The sequence below is a fragment of the Artibeus jamaicensis genome, unplaced genomic scaffold, assembly GCF_021234435.1.
Source record: "Artibeus jamaicensis isolate MK-2021 breed Jamaican fruit bat unplaced genomic scaffold, CSHL_Jam_final scaffold_847, whole genome shotgun sequence".
NCBI lineage: Eukaryota > Metazoa > Chordata > Mammalia > Chiroptera > Phyllostomidae > Artibeus > Artibeus jamaicensis.
In genome coordinates this window covers 30862602-30888553 of record NW_026522057.1, presented here as the reverse complement: position 1 = coordinate 30888553, position 25952 = coordinate 30862602, and the positions used below count along the sequence as shown (strand labels likewise).

Genomic DNA, 25952 nt, shown 5'->3' with positions numbered 1-25952 from the left:
GGCGCCGCCCTCCCGCCGGTCCCCACAGCCTCGGCAGAGTCACGTCATCACGGTCGTGGTGGGTTTCGGGGCTGGTGTTTCTCCCCGTTCCGGTTCCTGGTCCTCGCTCTGCGGCTGCCACTGTCCTGGGACTTACCTGTCTGGGTGCTGGTGTCTCCGTGTTCTCATAAACACTCTCGGGCTCTGTCCCGGGGTGCTGCGGAGTGGCCCGGGGACAGTTGGTCCCCTCGGGTTTTGCTCTTTTGATTTCCGGGTGGGTTTGGAGCAGTGCCCCTCCCGGGGCTCATTACCCGCTGTTACTGTGGCAAAGCCTTCCCGAGGAGCCGCAGCCCCGACCGCGCGTGGAGGTCTTCCAGCCTGCCCGGTGGGGGGGGCTGTGCCGGGTGCGTGTGAGCCTTTCTGTCCACTCCTCTCGTGGGTCTTTCCGGCTGTGAGCAGGCTCCCCTCACGCAGCGGCCGACCTGCACTCGCAGGCCGGCGCCCCCTGTGCTGCTCAGCCCGCGACCCCGAGCTGCGCCGTCTCCCTGGGTGCCAGCCCCCTCCCCTCTCCTGTGGCCCTTGTGGTGGCCCCCATCTCAGGGGTCAGCGTCCTTGGTTGCCTGTGGTCCTGAGGGTGCCGGTCCCCTGTACCTTCTCTGGGTCTGGCTGTTCCTGGCGGGGGTGCGGCCCTGCGACCGCCCCTTGGCTGCAGGTAGTCCTGTGGCCATCGCCCCTGCGCAGCGCGGACTCCTTGCTCCTCTGACCGGCACCCCCTTCACCAGTGATGCCGGCGGACGAGAGATGCCGCACAGCGGCCGGCGGCTGCTCGGCACCGACAGCTGCAGAGGGGAGGCCCCTGCGCTTGCAGGGGCTCCGTGTTCGGGGCCCGAACTCCTCACACACCAGGCAGAAATAACTCCAGGCTCTGAGTGACGGGTCCTTGGGGGTGATTGTGGCTTCAGAAAGGAAGGTGAGTGCGCCTGGCTCCCAGGCAGAGCTGGAGGCGCCGCTGGGGCACGCCGGCTGGCAAGTCCGCGTGAGTGGGCGCACTCTTCCTGCGGTGACCTCGGCTACATTGAATCTGCTGCGTGAGCGGGCTCATCACAGCCTTTTCAGGTTCAGTGGGAGCTGACAAGGAGCAAGAATGCGGTGATTTTGACTATTCAGACCCGCAGCTGCATCGCGCCAGCGCGGGGCCCTGCACTGAGTGGTGCTGCCAGCTGGGCCCCTGCGTTTCCGTGAGGACTGGCCTGAGCGGAGACAGGGCTGCCTGTTCCAGTTCGCCGGAATCCCAGGACAGCATGGTCCCTTCTGAGTGAGGGGGTGGCTCCCCGGGACCCTGTTTGGGCAGGCAGAGCAGCAGGCGTGGCTGCATCCACCCTGTGGGCCGTCATCACGTCCAGCACCGCCTTTGTCTGCAGCCAGGCCCGGGGCTGGTGCTGTGTGGTCACGAGACTCCTTGGCGTGAGGGTCCGAGGGCCCACACACGTCAGCACCGTGCTATCTGTGAGCTTCGGGGCACAGGACGTGGGTGCTGGGCGGTGGCCAGAGCACCGGGAAAGGCTCCTGAGGAGGGTGCGCCTGGGTGGCCTGTGACTACTTCTCCGGACGATGGAGGCCCCGGGAGCTCCGAGGAGGGGCTGGGAGGCTCCAGAAGCAGCGGGCTGAGCTCTGTCTGTGCCACGGTACTGGCCCTGCACCGTGACACTGGACTGCTTGTCCCCAGGAGCGAATGCCCACGTGAGAGCGGAGCCATGGTGTCGGGCAGGCTAGGAGAGTGCAGAGTGCTTCCCTGGTCGGGGTGTGGGTCTCGGGGCATCCTGGCGGCCCACCCTCTCCCCCACTGGCCTGTGGGGCGCGTGCTGGGCTGAGCAGCCGCGTCTGGGAACAGTGTGAACCGGTGCCCTTGGTGCCTGCACAGCTCCTCCCGGAGTGGAGCGTGGGCGCAGAGGTGCTCTCCCTGCGGGGAGCCTGCGGGTTGGCGGCCGGAGGCACCTGCTGCCGCCCGCCGGCACCTTTTGGCCCCTGTGCCCGTTCTGCAGGTTTCGGCTCTATTTGCTTCTCCTGTGAGCGAGTCTGGGAGGTGCTGGATGCTGCCTGCTGGCCTACACGGGCCCTCCTGGGCTCAGGGGCGTGGCCACAGGTCCAGGGCTCTGTCCCCATTTACGAGGGGTCAGGCGGTCACAGTGGGTGATGAGGCCTGCAGGCCCCGGCCGCCATCTGGCGATTGTAAACCGGGCAGTCCCCACTGCGGAGGGGGTGGGGAGCAGAGCGCGGACGGCGCTGGGGCCGCCCTCCTGGCCGCTCCGAGCAGACACCTCTGGGGCCTGTCCCTCTGGTGTCTGTGCTGAGGGTGAAAAGTTCAGGTTGCCCCATCTCCGAAGGGGTGGGGGTGGGGCGGGCTTTCTCTCTCCTGGGTCTCTGGATTCCGGTGGCTGGCCCTGGCCGGCCTGTGGTGGGGAAGCCCTGATCGCTCAGAGCAGCCTGGGGCCGGGCCTGGGACAGACACATGTGTCCACCCCGTGCCACCACCCCCTGCCTGGGCTTCATGGGTTCACCGTTCACGGCTCTGGACACAGTGGCTGATGGGAGTGTGAGCATTGCTGGGACCTCCCCCTCGCTGTGGTCAGTGGCCATCACGCTGCTGCTGCCCCTCCCTCCTCCACTGTGCCCCCAAAGGCTCCGGCAGTGGCACCTTCCCCCACAACCCCAAGTCTGCTGTGGCTGTTGGGGAGCTGGCGGCGGGGTGGCCCCCTTGCCGGGTGGGACCGAGCTGCACACTGGTCTGGGACTCAGAGCCGCGGCCGAGGGCCCTGCGCTGAGCTCTGCTGCCTGCAGCCGCCAGTTGCACCGGAGCCCAGCCCTCACTGAGCCCCGGACTCCCTGGGCAGGGCCCAGCTCTTGGCCCTGTGGGGCTCCTCCGTGGTGGCCCGGCCTGTGGGCACCCTGGGGCCTGCCCACGGCTGCAGGGCCAGGATGGGGGCTGCCTGGCCTGCTTTGCAGGAAGCCCCTTTCTCAGGGAGGACAGGACCCTAAGACAGCGGGCAGCGCCCCCAGGCGGGGGCTGGGGTGCGAGGGGCAGCGCCTGTCCTGTGCCCTTGCTCTCCTCCTCCTCCGGGGCACTGGCCCCACAGGCAGGTGCAGGGCCGAGGGGCCTGGGGAAGGGGACCCGCTGGCTGTGGGGGGGCGCCCCGCCTCCCAGCCCCCTCGCTGCGCTCCAGGCCTGGGCCCAGCAAAGACGCTGGGGTCGAAAGGCCACTGCCCTGATTTTTATTGCCGCCCTCTGAGTTCTCACGACCCCGTGCCCTCCGAAGAGACGGGCAGGGCTGGAGCTTTGACGAGGGCCTTTCAGGGGGTGGAAACCCTGAGAGGCCTGAGTTGAGCGTCACCGAGGTGGGATGTGCCGGTGGCTCAGCCGAGGTGTCACAGCTGGGAGGAAACCCACGTGTGCGTCCGGGTCTGGGCAGGGGGGGCTCCATTGCGCAGGTGCCGCCGTCCCGGGCGCCCAGGGTCTGCTGGCTCGGCCCGGACGCCCTCGGTGCCCACCTTTGAAACGACGGGGAGAGCTGCGCGTCTGCACCGCTGGGGGCCCGGGCACTGCGGCGTCAGCAACTGCTCGTTCCCTGGAGACCGCGCCCCCCGGGCTGGTCAGCACGTGGCACCGTGGCGGTCTCACTCCTTGTCCCCACACTGCATGTGCCGGCCTCTCCGGGCCCTGCAGCAGGTCACGGGGCACTGGCTGGGTGCCTTCCTGACCAGCACCGGCCCTCACCCGGCGTCCCCGTGTGGCCTGCAAGACCCAAGGTGCCCTGGGCCTCAGCCGGGGGTGGGGCAGGAGCTCCAGGTTTCAGGTCTGGAGCTCCTGGGATGCCCCATGGCCTGAGGACACCAGTGCTGCCTGTGCCTCTGGGAACCATTCGTCCTGTGGCCCAAAGGTCCACTTGGGACTTGCTTTCCCCAGATGACACCTGAGGCCATCTGACTCTTCATCTTGTACACATCCAGGGTCTGGCCCCCGGGAGACGCTGGGCAGCTGGGCTGGAGGGTCAGTGGCGCTGTGTCCCTGTCTGTGGGTGCAGGCCAGGCTGTCCCACAGGCCCTCCTCGTGTGGAGCTGCTGGACAGCGGGCCTGCCGGATGCCTGCGGCTCTCCCTGCCCTGCACCCAGAGTCCTGCTGACTACCCCTCCCTGGTGGCCGCCGTGCGGTGGGTTCTGACACACTCGGCCCGGGCGGCTCTGATGCCGTGAGAGCTCGTCAGGGGAGCTGCAGGCTCTGCAGGTCGCCCACAGGGTGGGGTTCGAGTGTGGGACCCGGGATGTGTTTCTGGCTGCCCACTGGAGTGCAGCTGGGAACCTGGGCAGGGAGGTCTGGGGGGGGGGAGCCCTGTGCAGACCCCACTCTGGTGGCCACTGGTATGTAGGGTGGGCTGGGCTCTGAAGGTGGGGATGGCCCAAGTGCTTGATGCTGCAGAGTAGGGGTGCACGGGACTGTGGGAACGGGGGGTTGCGTGGCCTTGGGGAAGGGCACAGCCCGCCCTGAGGCGGCCCTGTCTCTGGGCCGTCTTGGTGTCGCTCCCTGGACGTGGCACAGCTGACGTGGCAGGCAGTCCTCTGGTTTGCGGGCTCACGGGCGTGCTCTTGGGGTGCGGGGTGGACCCGGCTCCCCAGCCCTCCTGCCCTCTCGCAGTTCTGCTTCTGCTCACCCCCGCTGTCTGCCGTCTGCCGTGTGCATCTGCCGGGGGCAGGTCTGTGCTCACAGGCTGGGGAGCCGCCCGCACACCGCCACCCGCTCCTCCCGTGGTCCTGAGTGTCTCCTCAGTGAGGCCGGCGAGGCGCCCGCAGTTCCACGCAGATGGCGCCGCAGGTGCACGTCCTCCGTCTGCTCCCGGGACGTCTGGGTGTCCTGTCCACACCATGGCTGTGCGTCCCCAGCATGGCCATGTGGATCCCGTGACGCGTCCTGCTCTTCCTGGGGCCCCTCTGTGGTCCTGGCACCCCAGTCTTTCAGTGTCCTTCCTGGCCCTCCCCTGCCCCCAGACAGGGGTGGCCACGTGGGGCTCTAGGGCTCCTCCAGCCCCTCCGCTCTGGTGAGAGGAGGGCCCTGCCCTGATTCCTGTACAGCAGCGGGGGCTGTGCTAAGATGCAGGCCGATGCTGGGCCGCTGCAAGGACCTGGCGGCCTTTCCGTCTGTATTTGGCAGGGTGTCCGAGTTTCCGGTCTCACGTGGGGGGGCTGCTTTCTGTGCCCTGATCTGGGCAGGGCCTGGCCCTAGTCTCAGCACTGCCCCAGCCTGGGGCTGGAGGGGGAGGGGGGTGGGTAGTTTCTAGGAAACATTCTGCTGTGTCTTTAAATGTTTGCCGGAAGGAAGTTCCCGAGGGGGCTTGGTGGGGGTGGGGCCACAGCAGCCTAGCGTTCTCTGCTCCTGGCTTCTTGGGAGAGCCCTGCACTCTCACTCCTCCCTGGCCATCCCCCCCCCCTCCCAGGGACACCCTGCCCCCTCCCCTGGGCCTGGGCAGGGGTTTCTGCGGCCCTGCGTGCTTGGGAGGGCGCTGGGGCTGGGCCCCAGGGCCCGCCTCCTCCAGGTTCTGGGGTGAGTCCCAGCGTCCCTTTCGAGCAGAGTATGGTGGGGGTGGGGCTGCTCTGTGGCGGGGGGGGGGGGGGCAGCCCTTGTCCAGGCTGCGCCTGCCCTGGTGGAGCTCAAGCCCCTGAAGCTGCCTTGGCCACACCACCCCAGCCCAGGCCCAGGGTCCATGTGCCTGTCACAGCCAGAGCTTCGCAGAGGGAACTGTCAGCCTACCCGTCACCCCTGTGTCCCAGGTGGGATGAGCCTCTAGGGACACCAGCCCCCAGCCCCCTCCTCTGCTGCGGCCAGAGGCCCTTTCCTGGGTTTGTCTCCAAAGGAGGACCGAGCGGGGAAGGGGGGCTGCCTAGGCCTGCAGGCCCCTGGGGGAGCCGCTGCACCAGACAGGCTGGGCCTGGGCCTGCGCCTGCTCCTCCCGGCCACCTCCGGAGCCTCACAGAGTCGCAGCCCCTGCAGGAGAGGCCCCCCCCATCTGCCCCTCCCAGAGCTCCGCCCAGAGCAGGACAGGCTGGGAGGCAGAGCGAGGAACTGCAGACGCCCCTGAAGGGCAGGTGCGCGTGATCCTTGAATCCCTGGGCGCTTTCTTTAAGTGTCGTCAGTGCTGCCTATTTTAAGGCAAAGGTGAGAACCTTGTTCCTGTAGCTACAGCCCCGGTGGTCCAGCATCCCAGCCTTCGAGGGTCTTTTCTCTCTTTGTGCAGCCTGCGGTGGTCTTGGACCCCTGCGTCTCCTCTGTCTGGGACGGGCCTGGGAGTGTTCAGGCCCTTTGCTGTCTGCTGTGGGGACCCCCCCCCAGGACCCGGCGCCCCCACCTCTCTCCTTAGGGGCTCAAGGGGAGATCTCCGGCTGACTGGGGACACGTATTTGTTTAAAAGAAAGGCTGTGTCAGACTTTCAGCACACGGGTCGTCTGGGAACCTGTGCCCTCTACTTTGTCACTAGGACTCCTGTGCTATACCTCCCTGTCCTTGACTGCTTTCTTCCCTTGCCGTGGCTACCCAGGAGGGCATGGCGTGGCAGTGCGTGATGACGACACGTGATAATGTGTACATACGCATGAGCCACCCGCCCAGCAGGCAGACACAGTGTTGTCCTTGCCCTCCCCGTGTGGCTTCTTGCCTCATGGCCCAAAGTGGCTGCTCAAGCCAAGTCTTCACACCCACCTGCCAGTCACAGCTCGCAGTGGCTGCACCGGAGTGCCGGAGGGCCAGCTGCTGCCACCCTGCTGGGAGGTTGGCAGATTGGCCTCGGGACCGGCCCCTGCAGTCAGACCGGCGGCCTTGGTGAGGGCCGCCTGTGCAATCTGACACCCCTAAACCTGAGTGAGGGCAGCTCCCTGTGGGTGACCGCCTGTGTTGCCGCTCCCGGGACAGACACTCCTCGCCTGTCAGGCCCATCCACCCGCACGCGTCCTCCCATCCTGGGGTCTCTGCTGTGCCCTGGGGCTGGGCCGCTCCAGGTCTGTGGGGTCCCAGCGGGCCCCGTGCAGCCCCAGGGCCTGGTGGGAGGGCTGTCTGCACCTCTGACGGCCCCACAGAGCCCCAGGGCGTCCTCAGGCTCGGCCCTGGCCCGGGGGTCGGGACCTGACGTGTCCAGGCCTGTGTGAGTGGGGCTCCCTGGTGCTGTGGTTGGGGGTCCCCCTAACTGTCTAGCGGCAGAGACAATCCAGACCCCCAGAGAGCTGCTCGGGACTGCCGTGTTCCAGGGGCCGGTGGCCACTGTGCAGTGCCCACCCCTACCGCTGCAAAGCCCTGGGGCCGAGTTTGGGACTCAGACAGTCCCCCGTGGGCGCCCCCACAGGTCCCCCTCAGGGCCACCCGGACTTTGCCCCCATGAGCAGTGCAGCCCAGGTGCTTGTGGCCTGGTTCCTGGGGGACTTGCCACACAGCTGGGTCCCTCCCGATGGCCGACGTCTGGAGGGGGAGGGGGCCTGGCCTCCCTGGGCTTAGAGGTGGCCGGTTCAGGACTCCCTACCCCTGGGAGGCGTGGGGGGATCAGCCCCCACCTCGTGTTCCGCTTACACGTCCTAAGTAACAGCCGAGGGCTGTCGTCCCATGTCTGTGTCTCGCCTGGGCAGGGACTTAGTGGCCAGGGACTGGGCAGCCGCCACACTGCTGCCCACCCAGCACCTCTGGGTCCTGCAGGGGCTCCCCCCGGCAGGTGGTCCTGAGCCTGGCCACTGTGGGGGGTGTAGCCTGCACAGCACGCCCCACCCCCGCCCGCCCACACCGTGCCCCTTCCCACTGCACCTCTGAGGGGCCTGGTGGGTCTGGAAGACGCCCTTGAGAGAGGGGGGCCCCAGGGAGGGCGCCTGTCCCCCACGGACCTTCCCTGGGCACTGTACCCACCCTTCCCCCAAGTCCAAGCCCTGCGCCCGATCGAGGGGGAGGGGCTTGGGAAGGGGGGTTGGGGCTGGCCCCCTCCCTGTTCTTGCTGCCTCTTCTCTGGGCTTGCCAAGAATGCCGGGAAATTAGGGGGAGGGGACACAGGAAATGCCTCCTTCCCTCTGAGGACAGCTCCAGCTGCAAGTGGAGGAGCTGGGGGAGGGGCGGGCCTGCGAAAAGCTGTCCCGCTGCCAAGGCAAACCCGCACAGCCTGGCCCTGCAGACAGAGGGGCTTTTCTCCCTAATTTTGGCCCCTCGTAAGTGTCCTTTGAAGGCAGGTCGCGGCCAGTGGCCAGCAGCCTCCTGCTCGCAGGCCAGGCCTCTTGGGAGCGGAACTGGGGGGCTTTTCAGAGGCAGATTAAGGGGTGGCCTCCTTAGCCATGTAGGAGGCACCCCACGAGGGCTCGCTGAGGCCCCTGATTCAAGGGGCCGCCTGCAGCGCTCCGTCTGTGCTGTGGGGGCCTGGCCTTCGGGGACCACACCTCGCCCTGCTGGTGGCTTTTTGGTGGCCTCACCTGAAGTGCCCTGTGAGGCCCTGCTGGGACCCGGCAGCGCCATGCGCGCCTCTCGTGAGTGCGAGCCCAGTTTAAACGCCCCCAAGGAGTCACCGGGCTGCAGCTCAGGTCTTTACAGATTAAAACAGGAGACCCCACTCTCAGGGTGAGGGTCAGGGGTGAGGTGGGCGGGGGAGCCTGGGCCTGTCCCTGCTGGGACCTTGTCCTCAGTGAGCAGGGCAGGCCCAGACCTTGTGCCAGGATTCAGCCACGTTGCCGCCAGCAGCGGGCAGGGCTGCCAGAGCCCACCGTCTCCCTTCATCCCAGGCCTGGGGCGGGGCTGCCGGCCTCTCCCCCATCTGCTCCCGAGGGGGTTCAGTGGGCCTGTCCTCGCTCCCCAGATGTGCCGCTCCTCTGCCAAGGAAGACCCCACCTTCCTGCGAGGGGCAGGGGCCAGGTCCTTCGGTGCCCCCCTGGTGCAGGGGCTTCACCTGCACACTGGCCTGGGTGGGGACCCTGGAGCCTGCCCCTGGGAGCTGGGCTGCCAGGGGGCGATGGGTCTTGGGGCCGGCTGGCTAGGCCCTGAGCAGTGAAGAGATGGGTTGTTTGTTTAAATGACGGTTCGTGTTGGAGGGCGGGTGGTTGTTTGGGGTCAGCGATTCCAGGACCACCATGCCGTCCTGTGGGCAGCTGCTCCCAGGTGGCAGAGCTGTGTCACCCTGCCTTCCAGCCGCATCACCGGGTGTGGTCCAGAGCAGGCGAGCTGGGTGCCTCGTCCGGCTCAGACCCCTGCTGCACTCTCAGCCCTGGCTCTCCCTGAGGCCCCCAGTGGGGGCCTGGCCGGGCCCTTCGTCCCTGCTCCACCCTACGGCCAGTGACACCCTGCACAGGACAGGTGTTCGTCAGTCCTGTCATTTGTCAGTGCTCAAAGGGACCGACACCTCGTGGAGTGTGTGCTCGGCTTCACTGGGGGACGTCCCGGAGACGCTGTGGCGGCCCTGCCTCCTGTGCGCCGGGCGAGCTGGCGACCGGCCAGCGCCTTCGGGCTCCAGCGCTCCGCGTCCCACGTTCAGAGCTCAGTCACATCCTCGGGGACCTGGGAGCCGTCATCCAGCCTGGGCACCAGGGGCCCACCGGGCTGGCACTGGTCCACCTCGAGCCCCGAGCTGCCTGCAGCTGGCCCTGCCACCACCGTGTCCACCCGTCAGCTCGCGGGCCCTCAGTGTTGTGTCGGTTTCTATGGAGAGAAAACAACCAGGGCGTCTGCCACGCTCGGGAGGCGGAGGCGCCAGGAAGCCAAACAGCCCGGCGTGTGGGCGGGGCTGGCCGCTGGTTTCCACTTCCTGGCTGGGCAGCGGGTGAAAGTGTCCCCTCCTGCGCTGGAGCAGCCAGGACGGCCAGGCCTTCCAGGGGAGCCCACCCTGGGACAGCAGCTCGGGCACCATGAGGCAACCACAGGGTGGCCCTGGGGCTCCTGTTCTGCGGGGTGGGGGGGGTGCAGCGCACAGACGGTCTGGGGCCAGCTGGCCATGGTAATGACCACGTCTGGGCCTCAAGTCCATTCCACACAAGCCTGCGCTGTGACCCCTCCTGCCGTGCCCACCTTGCCCAGCCTCCCTGCTGCTCCTCGGGGCTGGGGTCAGGCGCGGGGCTGGCAGCCTCTGGACATGAGGGGCTGAGGCCACGGCGCTGCGCTCGTCACGGTTGCCGCCTTTTGGCCATCAGTGATGCCTTTGGCCACCTTTGCCTCTGCAGGACCTCTCCAGGGGGAACCCCGGCCATGATGTGGCACCTCCCTGGTGGAGAGCATGACCTCAGGGAGGTGCCCCAGGGCTGAGCAGGGCTCTTGTGCCCTGGAGTAGGCACGGCTGAGAACTCCCCTGGCCCATGTTCCCCATTTCCTCCCTGCCCTGCCCCCCCACGGGCTGTGCCCACCCAGGGCTCTGTGGGGGCCGTCGTCGTCTGGGCGGGTGCTGAGGGGAGTCAGGGACAAGACTCCTGCTCTTCTGTGCCAGCGTGCCCCCAAACTAGACCTCCTGATGATAAAAAGAGGAAACATTTAATTTTGTAACTTAAGTTGGGCGCACTAAAAACATTTTTGCTTTCACTGATGTAGAGTTTTCTTTGCTCAGGTTTAGACGTACTAGAACATTCTTGAGTTTGGTGGCGGGCAGTGTGGCGGAGCTCTGGTCTAGAGGTCGTGCGCAGATGTTTTGGCTGCGTGGCGTTGGCTCTGCCTGCAGCTCGGGCGTGGGTCCACCCCCCCCTGCCCCGTGCAGACCCCATGAACATACCTTGGGAAGGTATTCACGAGTGGGCTTAAGGCTTCCTGTGGAGACTGGTTTTAAACAGCCGAGAAAGTGGTTTCCGTGTCCCATGCCCAGTGTGAGGCTGCTGGCTGGCTGGCCCCCGTGGCCGCAGCGGGCCCAGCCTGGCCGTGTGGGAGGCCTGTGGCCTTGGGCCCCTGCAGGACGGTCTGTTTCCTGTCCACCTTCAGACTCGGGCTTCGTGGGGGCCCTGTCACTCTGGGGCCCGGCTGCCAGACCCCTCCCCTCAGCCCCTCCCGCCTGCCCACACCCCGTGTCTTGCAGTCCTGCTCTCGTGCGTGATTCATGGTGCCTGCTGGCAGGCCGGGCGGCGGGGAAGACAGCACCTGGGGGCGGTGCGTGGCCAGGGAGACGACCCCTGTGTGGGGTCAGGCGTCCTCGGGTGCAGACTGAGCATGTGTGCCGTGGCAGCTCCGCGTCCGCTCCTGGCAGAGGCCGGGGAGGTCGCCAGCTCTGGGACCCTCGCTTGGCATTTCGTTTAGCATTTGGGGCACAAGGAGGCAGGAGCCACTGGGGGCTGTGCTGGGGGCTGGTGGAGCCTGTGCTGGGTGCACCTGCGTCTCAGCAGCACCTGCCCCCGTGTCCAGTACCCCTGTGGCCCAACGGTGGGGAAGCAGGAAGACCCTTCCACCGAGGACCTGTCCCATTGCCACCTGCAAGCCCACCCTGCCAGCCTGGCTGGACTTCGGGCCAGAAGAGCCGTTCCTCTGCCCATAGCCCTGTGAAAGGACTCGCGGGGCCCGTGGGGCTTCCAGGGCCGGGCAGCACCAGCAGCTCCCCACAGTTCTCATCGGCTGCCCGCTGTACCTTGTGCACCCCACACCTGACACTGGCTCCAGAGCAGCCTCACCAGTGCTGTTCCCAAGGCCTCTCACTTCCTACAGATGACACACACTGTGTTGTCCCATGCATGCACATGCCACATGTGTGTGCACTTGCATGGACACACCTAGAGGCCTTGGTGTGCCCGTGTCGGCAGGAATTGCTGTGAGCCAGGAACGGGCCTTCGTCCTGGCACAGGGCCGGGTGGGGGCAGTGGGTGTGAGGTGCCCACAGGTTTGAGGAGAGCGGCTGTGGGTGTCCCCAGGTCCCCGGGTCAGGCGTGTGGCACTGTGGAGGAGGCAGGTGTACGGGAGCCCACCCACCTCTCGGTGGCAGATGGGATAAGGGGAGCTTCTGCCGCTCCCAGCGTCTGGCCGAGCACACCGCCCTGTGTAGCCAGGGGCCCCGGTGGGTGGCGGCATCGTGGAGGCTGGACACCCTGTGGTGCTGGGACCTGGGCCCTCATCTGAAGCAGCATCCGTACCCCTGGGCCTGGTGGGCTCTGTGTGGAAGGCCTGGAGGGGCGTGTCCTCCTTGGGTGACGTTGGCAGGTGGGGGGCCACTGTGTGAGGTGTGGGTCCTTGCTGGGTCGAGGAGCCCCTTCTTTCTCAGCCTCCTGGGGGCTCAGCCACAGTCTTGGCTGTGTCCCTGGTCCCCTCTTCATGCAGCTTCCTATCCTGGTCTGGCCATGGCAGTGCTGGTCTCCAGTGAGCCCCACCCCTGTGCGGCTCCCCCCATGCCTGGCACTGGGGGAGAGACCCCCCCTGCTCATCAGCCCTCAGGACAAACACTGCGTTTTTGGAGCGGCCTTAATTGTTGTGGGTGTTCTGGGTTTGCTTGTAAGTCAAGTCCTTTTGATAGTTACTCTCAGTGGCTGAGAGGACGAGAGGAAAGGAGGGGCAGCCCCTCCCCTTCGTCCACCTGGTCTCCTGGTTCTGAAAGCGAAGGGTTGTGGGCTGGGGGAGGGCCCGTGGGCGGCGGCACGAGGGCACAAAGGTCTCTGCGGTCAAGACCGATGCCCACCGTCCTCACGGAAACCCATTTCCGGCCTTGGCTCTGTGGCTGTCTTACCCAGGGCCCCTGCCGGGGGCGTCGGGTGGGGGGGAAGCACGGTGGCCCCCAGCCGCAGTGCCTCCTTGTTGGAGGGTTCTTTCCTGTTCAGACAGACCGGGGGCTGCTGGGCTGCCTGGAGTGAGGCTCTCCTGCGTGGGGCCCTGAGAGTCGGAGTCTGAGGCTTCCCCAGCCCAGCCACGGGGCGGGGCGAGTGGTGAGCAGCAGGAGAAATGCAGCACCTAATTTTTATTTAAATCCAAGCAACCTTGAAAATTGCTCTTTCCACTTCGTTTTGGAGTTTGGGGTGGTTCTGTGAATTTAATCTGTTTCCTGTGCATCCACAGTGATCAGAAAGCGGGCCGACTTCAGGGGAGCGTAACGGGAACCGTGAACTGTCAGGTGGGCAGTGCTGATGGCCAGGTCGAAACCGTGGCGTGGTTCTTAGACCAGTGAGGTGTTCAGGGAGGGGCGGGCGGGATACTCACCTCCAGGGACGTGGGCACAGGGTGTCCACGTCGCCTTGAGAGGACAGCGAGTCATGGGACTTGCTTAGGTCCCAGGTGACCTCCTGCAGCGAGCAGGCAGTTGGGCAGTGAGCGATGTGTCGGGGGGGCGGGCAGTGTGGCTGTGACGGACCACGTGTTCCGGGCAGTCGCTGTCCCGGACACTTTCTTGTCCGGACCCCAAGGTGCTTCGTCACAGGCGTCCTGTTTGCGTGGCCCCAACTCACCTGGCACTGAAGCTGGGGCCCTGCAGCCCGGCCCCCCACCCCCAGGCCTCCAGGCCCCTCGCAGACGAGGCTCCTGGCCTCCACAGGTCACTGCTGTCTGGAGCCGTCCCTCGTCCACTCTCAGTCTGCGTCTCCGTGAGACCCGCTCTGGGTATGGAAGATTCCGCGCCTTTCCTCCCACACCACACTCTTCCTCGTGCTCCTCCGTAGGGACTTGGGCACTCGGCGCCACCGCCGGGCCGGAGAACCCCTGCCGCCCTTTGGGAGGGGCCCCAGGCTGCGGCCTGTGTGGCCGTCTGTACCGTGCTGCCTGGGCTCTGCCCACGAGCCTCCAACGCCGCCTCCGTGGTCCCTGTGGGTGTGGCGACGGGTTCTCCCAGGCGAGTGAGGCCTGGGTGGTCTCCCTCCCTCCCCCCCGCACCCGCAGGTCCCCCCCAGGCTGACGCAGAGCTTGTTTTCTCCTTCACCTCGGCCCTCGGGACCAGGGCGGCCCCTCCTGAGCTGAGTCTGCGTGATGCCTTGTCGTTTTCCCCTGTGGGGGGAGTGTGTGGTGAAGGGGCCTGGGAGGCCGGCACCGTGGGCCGTCCCCCGCCGTTCAGGGTCACAGACTTGAGGCTTGGAGGCTGGGCCCGTGGGGACAAGAGAATTGCCAGCGCCTGGTGCTGTCCAACTCGGTGTTTCCACGAAGTGTTCTCGTTCCCTCCGTGTCGTTGGCGCCTCTTCTGTTCTGGGGAGCATCGCGCCTGGCTCGCGGCGCGGTGCCAGGAGGCCTCAGGTTGGTGTGAAGAGTCCACAGTGCGCTTTGTTCTCCCGGGGTCTAGGTGACCCACGCGGGACCTTCAGCAAGACTGACTTTCCGCCTGGAAGCATTGCCTGCGGCCGGAGCCTGGAGTCTGGCCGCTGGGAGGAGGGTGGTGGCCCTGGAGTTTTGCCTGAGTTGGGGAGCAGGTGTCCCGAGTTACGATTCCTCGATGGGTTTTTTCACCCGGCGCCACGACATTGGAAACGCCCCACCGTGCGCAGACGTGGTTTTTCTGGTCTGCAATAAGGTCCCGCCACCTGCTGCTCTGAGGCCGGGGCCCGGGGGTGTGGGCTGGCTGCCGCTGCCGTGGGACCCTCGGGCCAGGGTGAGCCTGCTGTCCCCTAGGTGCTTTGGAGGACGCTGTGGGACCACAGGTGACAGTCAAGAACGCCCTGACTCCTGGTGTCGCCTCTGTGGCCAGGTCAGCTCGAGAGGGCCTGAGATGGGTACAGGGTGACTGCCAGTGTGATGACCCAGGGTCCTGGGTCTAGTGGGGACCCGGAACTGCTCCCCGGGCCTGTTGCCGTGTGTGCCGGGTGGTCTTGAGCCACCTGCCGCCCTGTGAATTGGTGCCAGGTGTGAGCCGGCTGCATGGGGCCTTTCCCCTGAGCCCTGCTGTGCAGCTCCCCCGCCCCTTGGCCCTGGCCTGGCCACATCGTCCGAAGTGAACGTGTCCCTAGCACCCTGCCCAGGGCCAACACAGGGTGCCTGTCCCCACCTGGCGGGGGCTGCCTCCAGGGGCCCACGACCCCATGTCTCCCCCAGACCAGCTGCATTCTGGTGCCCAGGCACGGTCCGCTGGCCAGCCTCCTGGCTCAGGGGGCTCAGGCTCGTCCCCCACAGAGTCCGGGCCGCTCCCCGCCCTCTGACCAGGGCACTTTTCCGTGGTGGGTGTGTGTGTGAGAGCCCTGACCTCCGGCAGCAGCGCGGTGCTTCGGCGCTGGTGCTGGAGGGCCTTGCAGGCGGCTCTCCTCCTCCTCTCGGCAGCTGTCCTGGCCTCTGCGGGGCCGGCAGGGAGCGGTGGAACCTCTGCCCTCCCGGTCTGGCTGGGCACCGATCCGTCTTTCTTTTTCAGCGGGTTTTTTGTGATGGCTTCATTGAGACAGGTTACGTACCGTAAAACGGCCTTTCTGTGGTTGCTCAGGGGCTGCACGGGCAGCGGACCCTCACTGGCCTCCTGAGTCAACATCGCTGACCAGCATCTCCAGGTCCCTCCCCCTGTGGCCGGTGTCTGCACTCCCTTCTGACGCGGACGCGGCGCACGTGAGGGGTGCGCCGTTGGTGGGGGCGGCGCGGCTGCGTGCTGTCTGTTTCCTGGTCTCCGGTCTGTGCCCTGGAGTGGCGTTGCCAGATGGGGGGGCTCTGCTTCACCTGGGGGACCCTGCACGCTGTGTCCCCACCCCCCACGGCCTGGCTCCTTCCACAGCAGCGTTGGGGGGTCTCATCCTCCACACTGCCACCGCTCCTGTACTGTCCATCTGGCCGTCCCATCCTGTTCGGTGGCGTGGTGGGAGCCCCGCGGGCAGCGGGCAGAGATAAGAGACACCCATGTGGTGGTGAGAGCCCTCCGGGGTGTCGGCCCCCATCGCCCCTTCTTCGGGTGCTGACCGAGGAGGGGCGCCTGGGCCACGTGGTCGCCGCAGCAGCAGCTGCTCGTCGCGTCCCCGCCCGCAGCGTGCAGGACACCCCGTCACCAGCGCCAACCGCTCCTGTGTCTCTGGTCGTGGCCCTCTCTGTGGGGCGGTCTCCTTGCCCTGCAGGTCTGTGCCGTGAGCCTCCCCTCCCGGGCCTGCAGGCCGCGTGTGCCTGTGAAGAGGTGCCTGTTCCAGCCCCTTGCTGGCCCGGCTGCTCCTCTCCCTGCCGGCACACAGGCCCTCAGCCGACGGCCTCACCAGCCCTTGCTTGCTCCCACTCGTGGGGTGGGTTGTCTTTGCCCTCTCTTGCTCTTGCTGGCGTCCTCTGCAGGAGTTGGGGCCTGGGTGACTCCCTGCCCGCCTCCCCCTTCTGGTCTGTCCTCTGTCCCTTGTGTCATCTCGGCAGCTTGGTTCGGGGCAGGTGGGGAGGCGTCACGGCTCCTTCAGCAGACACTCCGCAGTGGCCACAGATGCCAGGTCCCGGGCTTTCTTAGGCTGCGGCGGCAGCTGGGCGCCATCGGGGCAGCCGCGCAGACCCAGCGTGAGGCTCGGGCCAGAGATGGGGCTCGGGCGTCTCCCGTGAGGATCCACTTTCCAGCCACGTAGGAAGCAAGGTGGTCACAGTGGCGGTGCTGTCAGGGAGGGGCCGTGTGGGGCTGACCTGGCTGCCCTCTGCATGGGACACATGGGGGCTGCCACCCCTTGGCAGCCTCAGCCCGTCTCAGAAACCCGCCCCCGCTCCCAGCACTGCCTGCCCGTGCCTTTGATGGGACCTGTCCCCACGGTCTGTGTGTCACAACGTGGCATACATGCCTTGCAGGTGACAGCTGCTCACAGTCACACCTGAGGCTGGTTGGTGTCCACAGCACGCTCCCTCCTGTGCCCTGAGACCTGGGAGGAGATGGTGCGTGGGGGTGATTGCAGGGGTGCAGCAGGGCGTGCGGGGGGAGGGAGTGGCCGGTGCTGGATGGGGGCGCTGGGCAGGGGTGTTGCACAGAGGAGCACGTCCGTGCAGGTGACATCCCCAGCTTGGCGTGGGCTGCCTGGGGGTGCTCCCCACTGGTGGGGCAGGCGCATGCTTGTGCCTGTGAAGTTGGTGGCCCCTCTCTCAATGGGGTGGCAGAGTGGGGGGCCGGGCCTGTCTTTATCCCGCCTCAACACCTCCCATCTGGCCCGTCGGCCGGACTCTTGGACAAAGCAGGTAGCTGCCTGGGAGCTGGCAGGATCCGCCTGCTCTCTTGAAGGCAGACACGGGCCCCAGGGCTGTGGAGGCCACATGCCCGCGGCCATATGTTTCTTGGGAACTTCTCTGGGGCCCGCCTCGCTCTCCCTGGTCGCTGACCCAGGACTCGACAGGTCCCACTGCTCAGAGCCTCCCTGGCTGGCTGTGCGGGACGCCGGGCGAGTGTCTGACTTGTGGTCAGGAGTTGCCACTGATGAGATGTGCAGGCTGTCCCGAGAGCCAGGTAATGACCGTCCTGGCCCGGGGACAGCCTGGGGGCTGCTGGTGCCCCTCTGCTTGGCCTGGACGCCAAGGCTCGTGGGCCGAGGGGCGTGCAGACAGGGCCACCTGCCATGGGGTCCCTCACGTATCTGGGGGGCCGTCCGCTGCGCCCCCGTGGAGCGGGGTGTAACTCGGTGCCGTCCTGGGTTTGGTGGTTGCTGCCGCCGCCGCCGGGAGGGCCGGTGTGCTCCGGGAGCCGCACCAGGGCCCTTGACTTCTGTCCTGGTTGGTCTCCTGGAGTCTGGCCCACAGCGAGCCCAGGTCTGGGGGGCTCTGCTCTCCACCCCGCCTGTGACTTTGAAATGCTGGGACCAGGCCCGCCCGTCCTGGTGCTCCTTCCTCCCCGCTGGCACCCGTGCTGTTGGGCCCCGGTGGGTGTGAGCGCGGCAGCCTGGCTGCCACCTGGGCCTGGTCCCCCGGGTGCGTGTCCCTGCCTGGTCTCACCAGGGGTTGTCAGGTGGACAGTGGGTGTCACTTCCTCTGTGAGGGATTCCTCCCAGGGAGGGTGGGATTTGACCCTCGCCCACCCCCTACGCCTGTGTCCACAGCTGCCCCTCGTCAGGGAGCTCGGGCCAAGCGTCGCTTCTTCTGTGGCGACGTGGTCAGTGGGGGACCTGGCACCCTGGCTGCACAGGCTCCTGCCCGGCGGTGGCTGCAGCCGGGCCCCTCAGTGTCCGCCTGGGCCTGCCCTTGGCCAGCACCCGGTCCCACTGGGCCCTCGGCCACTGCACCTGGGCGGGGGTGGGGGTGGAGCGTCCCTCGAAGACATGGGACTTCAGCCCCGCATGGGGGACTCAGGCCCCATCCCCACACAGGCCTGCATGCTTGGGTCTGCCCCTGGGCCTGAGTGGTGGCTGGGAGGGCCTGGCAGGTGGGCGCTGGGGGCTGTTCAGGTGGGTGCGGCCCGCCTTCCAGCTGAGGTGTCTGGCACCCTTAGAAGTCTTCCTGAGGCTTCTCGGAATCGGCGCCTGTGGCTTTGCTTTTGGTGAGAACCCGGCGTGTTTCCTCCCGCCGCACTCAGACAGGAAGCCCCACCCTCGCCCCGGAACTGGCCCCGTCCGGCTGTGCGCAGGTGGGAGGTGGCAGACAGAGCAGGCAGAGGTCAGAGGCTGGCAGCCCGCTGACACCCCCACGGCTTCGTCTCCTCTAAAAAGGGGCACCGTGCGGGTCTGTCTTTCCTGCCTGGCCTGAGTCTGCCGCCCACCAGTCCCCTCTGGACATGTCCCAGGGGCTGAGCAGAGGCCCAAGACTGTGATGTTCCCCACCCCCTGGAGTGAAGTTTGGGAGTGAGGTCCCTGGCGCCCACCCACACCCTCGCCTGCCCCCAGAGGGGCTGCAGGACCCCGCTTCCCCCGTGCAGGGTGGGGTGGGCACACAGGCACCGGCTCGTTCTCTGGGCCTGGGCGGGGCCTTCCTTCGGTCCGTGGGCCTCCTGTTCGGGGTCTTCATTAACCACTTGCCTCCCATCCCAGGGGAGCCTGTGCCCCTTGGGTGTAACACAGTGTCCCCCCAGGTGCTCTCAGAGGTGGGGGGATGCCCACCTCACTCCACCCCTGGGGTCAGGCCTGGTAGAATGACCGGGCATAGTCCTGGCAGCCCCTCGCCCTGAGTGGCTTGTGCTGTGGACCCTGGCACAGCTCCCCTAAGAGTCCACAGAGCCCCGGGGACAGGGCTGGGTCCCGAGCACCTCAGGCTGAGGTCGAGGCCTTGGGGTAGAGGTGCCTCTGTCTTCCAAAGACCAGTGTCTCCTCTTGGGGGGAGATCCCTGCGAGCCCTGGTGGGGGGTGCGTTCTGTCTTGGGGCTGTGTGGACTCACAGACTCCTCCCTGCGTTCGAGGGTTGCCTCGGAGGGAGGGCTCGCTCATCGCCACCCCTGCAGTGCGGCTGCCTCAAGCCGGGGAGGTTTTGAAATCAGTTTTCTCGGTGGAATCCAGAACTCTGGGGGTGCTGTGTGACCCCCTGGGAAGCTGTGGGATGCCTGACGGAGGGCCCCAGACTCGGCTGGGGGTCTGCCCCCCGGGGGCTTCCCAGACAGGCACCGGGAGGCAGGGGCCGCCTTGAACAGACCTCGAGAGGGTCCTTGACTCCGCTGGCTTTTTGGCACCACGTTTCTGTGCCAAGGGCCATTCACGCCGAGGGCTCACCTGGGAGCCCTGCTGTGGTGTGGCGGGGTCACGGCCACGAGCACCAAGCTCGCCGCACCCCAGCCAGCCTCACCTGCGGGTCGGGTGCCGGGTGCCGTGCGGCCCTGACTCGCCTCCGGCACAGTGGGGTCTGAGGGTGGGCGGGTGTCACCAAGGCTTCAGTGTGAACATCTGTCACTCACAGGTCTCTGAGCCCCCAGTCTCCATAAGAAAAACAGACGACCCTCCCTCCCAGCACCCCACGTCTTCAGAAAAGGACAAACAGTCAGGCTGGCTTCGGACCCTGCCCGCCTCCTCCAGCAAGGTTCCGCAGGGGTCAGGGGGGGTGGGCGGGGCCCCGGGTGGGCGGAGCCCCCAGCACCCCTCCCTCATTCGCCTCTGACCCTGCACCTTCCCTGTAGGGCCTGGGCTGTGTTCACCCGCGCCAGCGCCTCTCCGCCTTCCGCCCTTGGTCCCCTGCTGTTTCTTCCAGCGACAAAGAGCTCTCCCCACACCTCCCGGCCCTGATTCGAGACAGGTAAGGGCCCACTGTGCTCCGCAGCCAGCCGTCACCGCAGGCCTAGGGACGGTAGGGTGGGCTTGGGCCCTGCATCCCAGCGTTGGCGGTGGTCCGCCCCCTGCTGAGTTCCACAGCCGGGGTTCCCCAGCCCGGCCCTGAGTGCCGACACACGTCTGGGGGTGGTGCCGCCGCTCCCGGGCTCTCCTCTGGGAGTCACGTAGGCAGGCACCAGGTGTGACCCAACTGCCTCTCACAAGCCACCTTGGCTGTGTGGCAGGGACTTGCCTGGTGTCCGAGTCGTTCTGGGCGTCTGTGTGCACGGCATGAGGGCAGTTTTGAGGCTCCGTGCCCAGACCCCCCACTGCCTGGTGTGAGCTGATCTAGAACTGGCTGGGATGTCAGGGTTCGGCTGTGGCCCATTTTGTACATGGTGGCCAACGCCCTGTGTCCACGTCCCCAGGCAGCGGCTCACGTCTCCTCCCCACCTTCCATTCTGAGCAGTTGCATGCTGGCCCCCTGGGATGGGCGTGGGAGTGGGGAGAGGGGTTGGGTCGCACCTGTACTGTGATGCTTGTCTGCCCCCACAGCTTTTACTCCTACAAGAGTTTTGAGACTGGCGTGGCACCAAACGTGGCCCTGGCCCCGCCTGCCCAGCAAAAGGTCGTGAGCAGCCCGCCATGTGCCACCGTCGTCTCCCGGGGCCCCGAGCCCCTTGCCACCTGCATCCAGCCTCGGAAGCGGAAGCTCGCAGCGGACCCACCTGGGGCCACCGAGACGCCGGCGCCTGCCGTCGCCCCGGAGGAGGACAGGGACTCAGAGGCCGAGGTGGAGGTGGAGAGCAGAGAGGAGTGTACGTGTGAGCCTCCGCCTGCCGGCCCTTCCGGGGGAGGGGGCCTGGCCCGCGCTCGGCTATAACCGGAACCTGCTTCTGTCCCCACAGTCACCTCCTCCCTGTCCTCGCTCTCCTCACCATCCTTCACCTCGTCCAGCTCTGCCAAGGACCTGAGCTCCCCGGGGGTGCACGCCCCGTCCGCCCCGTCTGCAGCCCCGGACACTGCGGCCCCCGCTGATGCCCCGAGTGGGGGGCTGGAGGCGGAGCTGGAGCACCTGCGTCAAGCCCTGGAGGGCGGCCTGGACACCAAGGAGGCCAAAGAGAAGTTCCTGCACGAAGTGGTGAAGATGCGGGTGAAACAGGAGGAGAAGCTGAGCGCCGCCCTGCAGGCCAAGCGCAGCCTCCACCAGGTGCGCCCCGAGCCCTGGGCTGGAACCGGTCGTGCCTTTCACGGTGGCCACGTGGTCACAAGGAGCCCGAGGCAGCTCCGCACCCCAGTGACATGCACAGGCCGGTGTGGCCTGTGGTCTTCGGGAAGTGGCTTTGGGCGTTGCTCCCTAGAGGTCTGGGCTCCAGGAGAGGGCGCCTCAGGCCCCGCAGCAGGTGTGCAGGCCCGACATGGCCCCCGAGAGCCCGGCGTGGGGAGGGAGGTGCCAGGCATGTGCATGCACACTTGCACACTGTTTGGTGCCCACGCTGGGTTCCAGATGGTTCCACAGGAGTCGCTGCTCTTTTGAAGAGGGGGCTTGAGGCTTGAGTGGGTCTGCATCCGCCAGCTCCCTCCGCTCACACTGAGCAGAGCCGACAGGGACCACCTGTGGGACCCTGAGCCCAGCCGGTGCCCCCGGCGCCACCTCCGCGCTTGCCTGTGTCTTTTCTGACGAGTGGGAGCAGCCGGGCGTTCCCAGCGCCCGGGCCCGGGTGGGGCCTTCACACCAGCTTTGCTGAATTCACACCTCTGCTGGCGTCTGGCAGCTCGGGGAACAGCCTCACGCGTGGGCTGCTAGCACAACACAGCCCTGTGGTCCCCAGAGCCCCAGGCGTCAGGCGCCCCCCTGAGTGCGTTTCAGGCAGCAGACTGGGGACACCCTCCCCCCCATCCCCGTCCTGGTTCTGACTGGAGGTGTGACTTCCCACGTGCTTATTTATAAGCACGTTTGCAGGGGTGAGTCACTGACAGCCAGAGGGAGAAGGCGCACCCAGGGGCTTGTCTCCATCTCAGGAGGCGGTCTGCTGCTGGGGCTGAGCAGACTCCGGGCGGGAAGGACGTGCCCAGGATCGAGGCCCAAGGGGAGGCGGCGGCGGGGTCCCCTGCAGCCCCTTGGCAGGCCTCGACCCAGAGTGGGTGCAGGGCCCTGTGGGACCCGGTCGGGGGGGGCCGTGGGGCGCAGAGGAGTCCCAGTGTGGGACACTTGGCAGCCCCCGGAGCAGTGGGAGGGCGAGTGGGTGTGTAGCTGACTTGCCGCAGGACCCCCCTGCGAGGGGCGTGGCGGGCAGGGCGGTGACCCCGAGCCCACCCCCCACCCCCTCCCGCCCCAGGAGCTGGAGTTCCTGCGAGTGGCCAAGAAGGAGAAGCTGCGGGAAGCCACGGAGGCGAAGCGCAACCTGCGGAAGGAGATCGAGCGCCTGCGCGCGGAGAACGAGAAGAAGATGAAAGAGGCCAACGAGGCCCGGCTGCGCCTGAAGCGGGAGCTGGAGCAGGCGCGGCAGGTCCGGGTGTGCGACAAGGGCTGCGAGGCCGGCCGCCTGCGCGCTAAGTACTCGGCCCAGGTACGTGGGACGGGCGGACGGTGGCCGGGAAGTCTCAGCACGTCTGACCGGCCAGTGTCCTGGGACACCGGGCAGCGGGCTCAGCAGCCCCTCCTCCGGCCGGATACCCCAGGGGCCGGGCCGGGCAGTGGGAGTCCCCCATCGGGCCCTGGGCTTGCGCCAGGCAGGTGTGGGGGGAGGCGGGGCTGCTGACGCCCACCGCCCCTTTCAGATCGAGGACCTGCAGGTGAAGCTGCAGCACGCGGAGGCGGACCGCGAGCAGCTGCGGGCCGACCTGCTGCGGGAGCGCGAGGCCCGGGAGCACCTGGAGAAGGTGGTGAAGGAGCTGCAGGAGCAGCTGTGGCCGCGGCCCCGACCCGAGGCTGCGGGCGGCAGCGGCGAGAGCGCGACGGAGCTGGAGCCCTAGTGGACCCACTGCCTGCTGTCCGGCGGCTCGGACGCTGCGGGGGCAGGGCGGCCGGTGCCACGCCGCTGCGGCTCTGCGTGGGGCGAGCCTCCCCTCTTCCCGGCCATATAGCACAACGTCTTACTGTGCCTACAACCAAGCGAGTGTTCGCAACCACATGCTTTTGGAATCCACTGCGAAATTTTCTACTGGCCAAGTTCGAGTGAGCAAGCTGGGTCCCCACCTGTAGCTGGAAACGGTCAGTTCGGTGGCTGTGGCTGGCCTCTGCTCGCTGGAACATTCTAACATTTACACTTTTGTTATAAGCTATTTAAAACCAGTAAGAAGACTTGATATTGAGAAAATATCAACACGTTTTTTAATGACTAACTTTCAAAAGCCCCGCCAACACGCCACGCCGTTCAAGGACCCCTAAGGGAGCCGGGGCGGCAGCCGCCCCGCCCCCAGAAGCCATCACAGCTCGTCCGCGGCCGCAGAGGACAGGAAGGGCTTTTCTCCAGAGTCTCTATTTTTTCAGCGACAAAGACCCAGGTCTCCCGTGCTGCCGCCCGTGAGAGCGAGGAGAGGGCGCCCTGAGCTGCCACTGCCGCCTTACGCCCACCGCCCTGTCCCCACCGGCAGGTGCTCCCAGACCCCACTGGGCGGCACCTGCGGGAGGGGACCGGAGGCCGTCACGCCGCCTGACCAGGCGCCCCCCTCAGCGGGGCAGACGTCACTCCTCCTCCCTGGGACTGAGGCTGCAGCATCGGGACGAAACAGCATTAGTTCACCTTTTCTTTGTTTGTTCATTTCAACGTATACTTAGAACTGCACTTTGTCAAACATCTTCCTCCTCTTTTTATTCCCCAGTTAACTGAGGTTTTCACTTTTCAAGTGTGGAGACCGACCCTAGAGCAGGTCGCTCCCGAGAGCTCGAGCTCGGAACCCTCTGGTGCTCGTCCGACAAGGGCGTCGAGGGCGCGGAGGCTGGACTCGGGGGTAGCTCTGTGCCTTGCAGTGTCTTGTACAGCGAACCCCGACTCGTCTTTTCACCCCCAGATACCCGTCCCTCAGTAGCCATCGAATCTGCCACTATCAAACTAAGTTCCTTGCATTTATTCCAAATAATCTCGTTTACGCTCAACTGTTTATGCAAATTGTATATGGTTTCTAAGCCCAAGCTTGAAAGTGATTTCCCGGTAGACCAGAGGCGGCCCCCGAGTGCGGCGCTATTTATTCACACGAGGAAGAGCGCACCAGAGTTCCGGCCCGGCTCCGTCCTCGCGCCGCGGCGGCCACGCACAGGCCGGGGCGGAGACGTGGGTGCTGACACCCCTGCGGGGTTTCGTCCTTGGTTTACTGGGGGCCCAGGTGCTGCTGGACCCCTTCTGAAGTGCAATGCGAAAGGGACACCACGTACACGCAGCGTGTGTTTGGGTTTTGTTTTCTCTTGCTTCGTTTTTCTTTTGCAGTTACCAGCTCTGTTTGCATGGAGTTGCAGCCTCTGCCACACGCACCCCCTCGATGGGCATTATTACCGCGTCGTGTGAAGGGTCGGTTGTTGGGCACCTGCCCGAATGCCGTGTCGGCCTCGTTTCTCCAGAGTTGTGTTTTTTTCAGCCATTTTTCGAGGGAAACTAAGTGGTTTTGTTGGAGCAAAGCTTTACCTGTGTCAGCCTGTCGGGGAAGCGGCAGGGGGAGCGGCAGGGGGACCGGGCCGCCGGGCACCCCCGTTGCTCCCCAGTTTTCAGGCTGCAGGGGAGATGGACTTTTCTGACTTGTGCTCGAGGGCGCCGCCTGTTCCCTCCGGTCCCCGCACCCCTGCCGGCCTTGTCCCCAACGCTGGGAGGGGCTGAGTGGGCAGTCTGTCTCCCAGTGCAGGGGACGAGGCCGGGCAGGCCCGGCCCTCCCAGGGCTGCGGGGCGGGAGTCGGCCACAGCGGGCTCCCTTCACCAGCAGCTCGACCTTCCCGGCAGCTCCCGGTCCCTGGGTGAGGCCGGCAGGGGGGTGCCTGCCACCCCGGCCCCACAGGCACAGCGGCCTCTGGCCGGGCTGGGTCTCCCGCACTCTGCTCGGCTCAGCGGCTTTCTCTGAGGAGAGGAGGGGCCTGTGCGCAGGCCCTCGGCGCCCGTGGGGGTCGAGTCGCTCTCCCTCCCACCTGAGGGGACCTCACGGGCCGAGACACAGCAGCAATAACAACCGCGGGGCAGCTCGCGCCCGGTGCTCCACGTCCGGTCAGCGCTGGCCGGTGACGGGCCTCCCTGTAAATACCCCGTCGCACCCTGTAGCGTACGTGTACACGGGGTCCGGAAACCCTCCCTCCCGGTCGTCGTCTTGTTTTCTGGGTGGTCCTCCCCGGACGCACTCCTCTGCCAGAAGGGGCAGCCCTGCCCGGTGCCCGGTGCCCGGTGCCGGGGCCGCCCGGCCGCCCGTCCAGGCTCCCGGGGAAGCCGGTTCTGGCTTCCAGGCAGGAATCACAAACGACCTTTTTTCGATTAAGGAGAAAAACACAGCTCCACCTTTGTGTCCGCCAGGAGCGCCCGCATCGCCGTCCCCCCTCCTCTGCTGCTGCTAATGACAATATGATGACTTACTCTACTATCCGAGAACTATTTTTATGTAATTAATGTATGCGCTCTTGTTTATAAATGCCTGATTTAAAAAGAAAAAGGAAGCTTGGCATGTTTATCCATCTCGCTGTGGACCCGCTGTCCCTCCGCGCCCCTTCCCCCACCGTCCGTCCATACCCCTCCCCCACCGTGACGACGTGCCGTGAGGGACTTCGTGAGTCCACCCCACCCTCTGGGCCCCGGGCCTGGACCGGGCTGACCTGTGCCCCCGCCCACCCCCAGTGCTGTGGCCTCTCCCGTGCCGTGGATGTCACTGGAGGCCCGGCCACGCCGGGGGCACCTTGCCTGGCCCAGCCTCTGTGGGGTCTGGGAGGCCCGGGCCCCCCCCAGAGCCAGCCCGTGTCTCTGTGGGGTGGTGGTGTCAGAACCCGGGGCGCCGTGTCG

At 66.6% G+C, this 25952-nt stretch overlaps 1 protein-coding gene across 1 annotated transcript in view; it reads left to right on the top strand.

The window, feature by feature from the left end:
- SKI (SKI proto-oncogene) overlaps positions 1 to 25608 on the top strand; it is a 49823-nt gene extending 24215 nt beyond the window's left edge. Inside the window, exons 2-7 of the mRNA XM_037146936.2 lie at positions 19637 to 19756; positions 19854 to 19969; positions 20539 to 20801; positions 20892 to 21193; positions 22323 to 22553; positions 22765 to 25608. Coding sequence (XP_037002831.2) covers positions 19637 to 19756; positions 19854 to 19969; positions 20539 to 20801; positions 20892 to 21193; positions 22323 to 22553; positions 22765 to 22959 — 1227 coding nt within the window. The 3' untranslated portion in view covers positions 22960 to 25608. The remainder of the gene's footprint in view (positions 1 to 19636; positions 19757 to 19853; positions 19970 to 20538; positions 20802 to 20891; positions 21194 to 22322; positions 22554 to 22764) is intronic.
- The last annotated feature ends 344 nt before the right edge of the window (positions 25609 to 25952 follow it).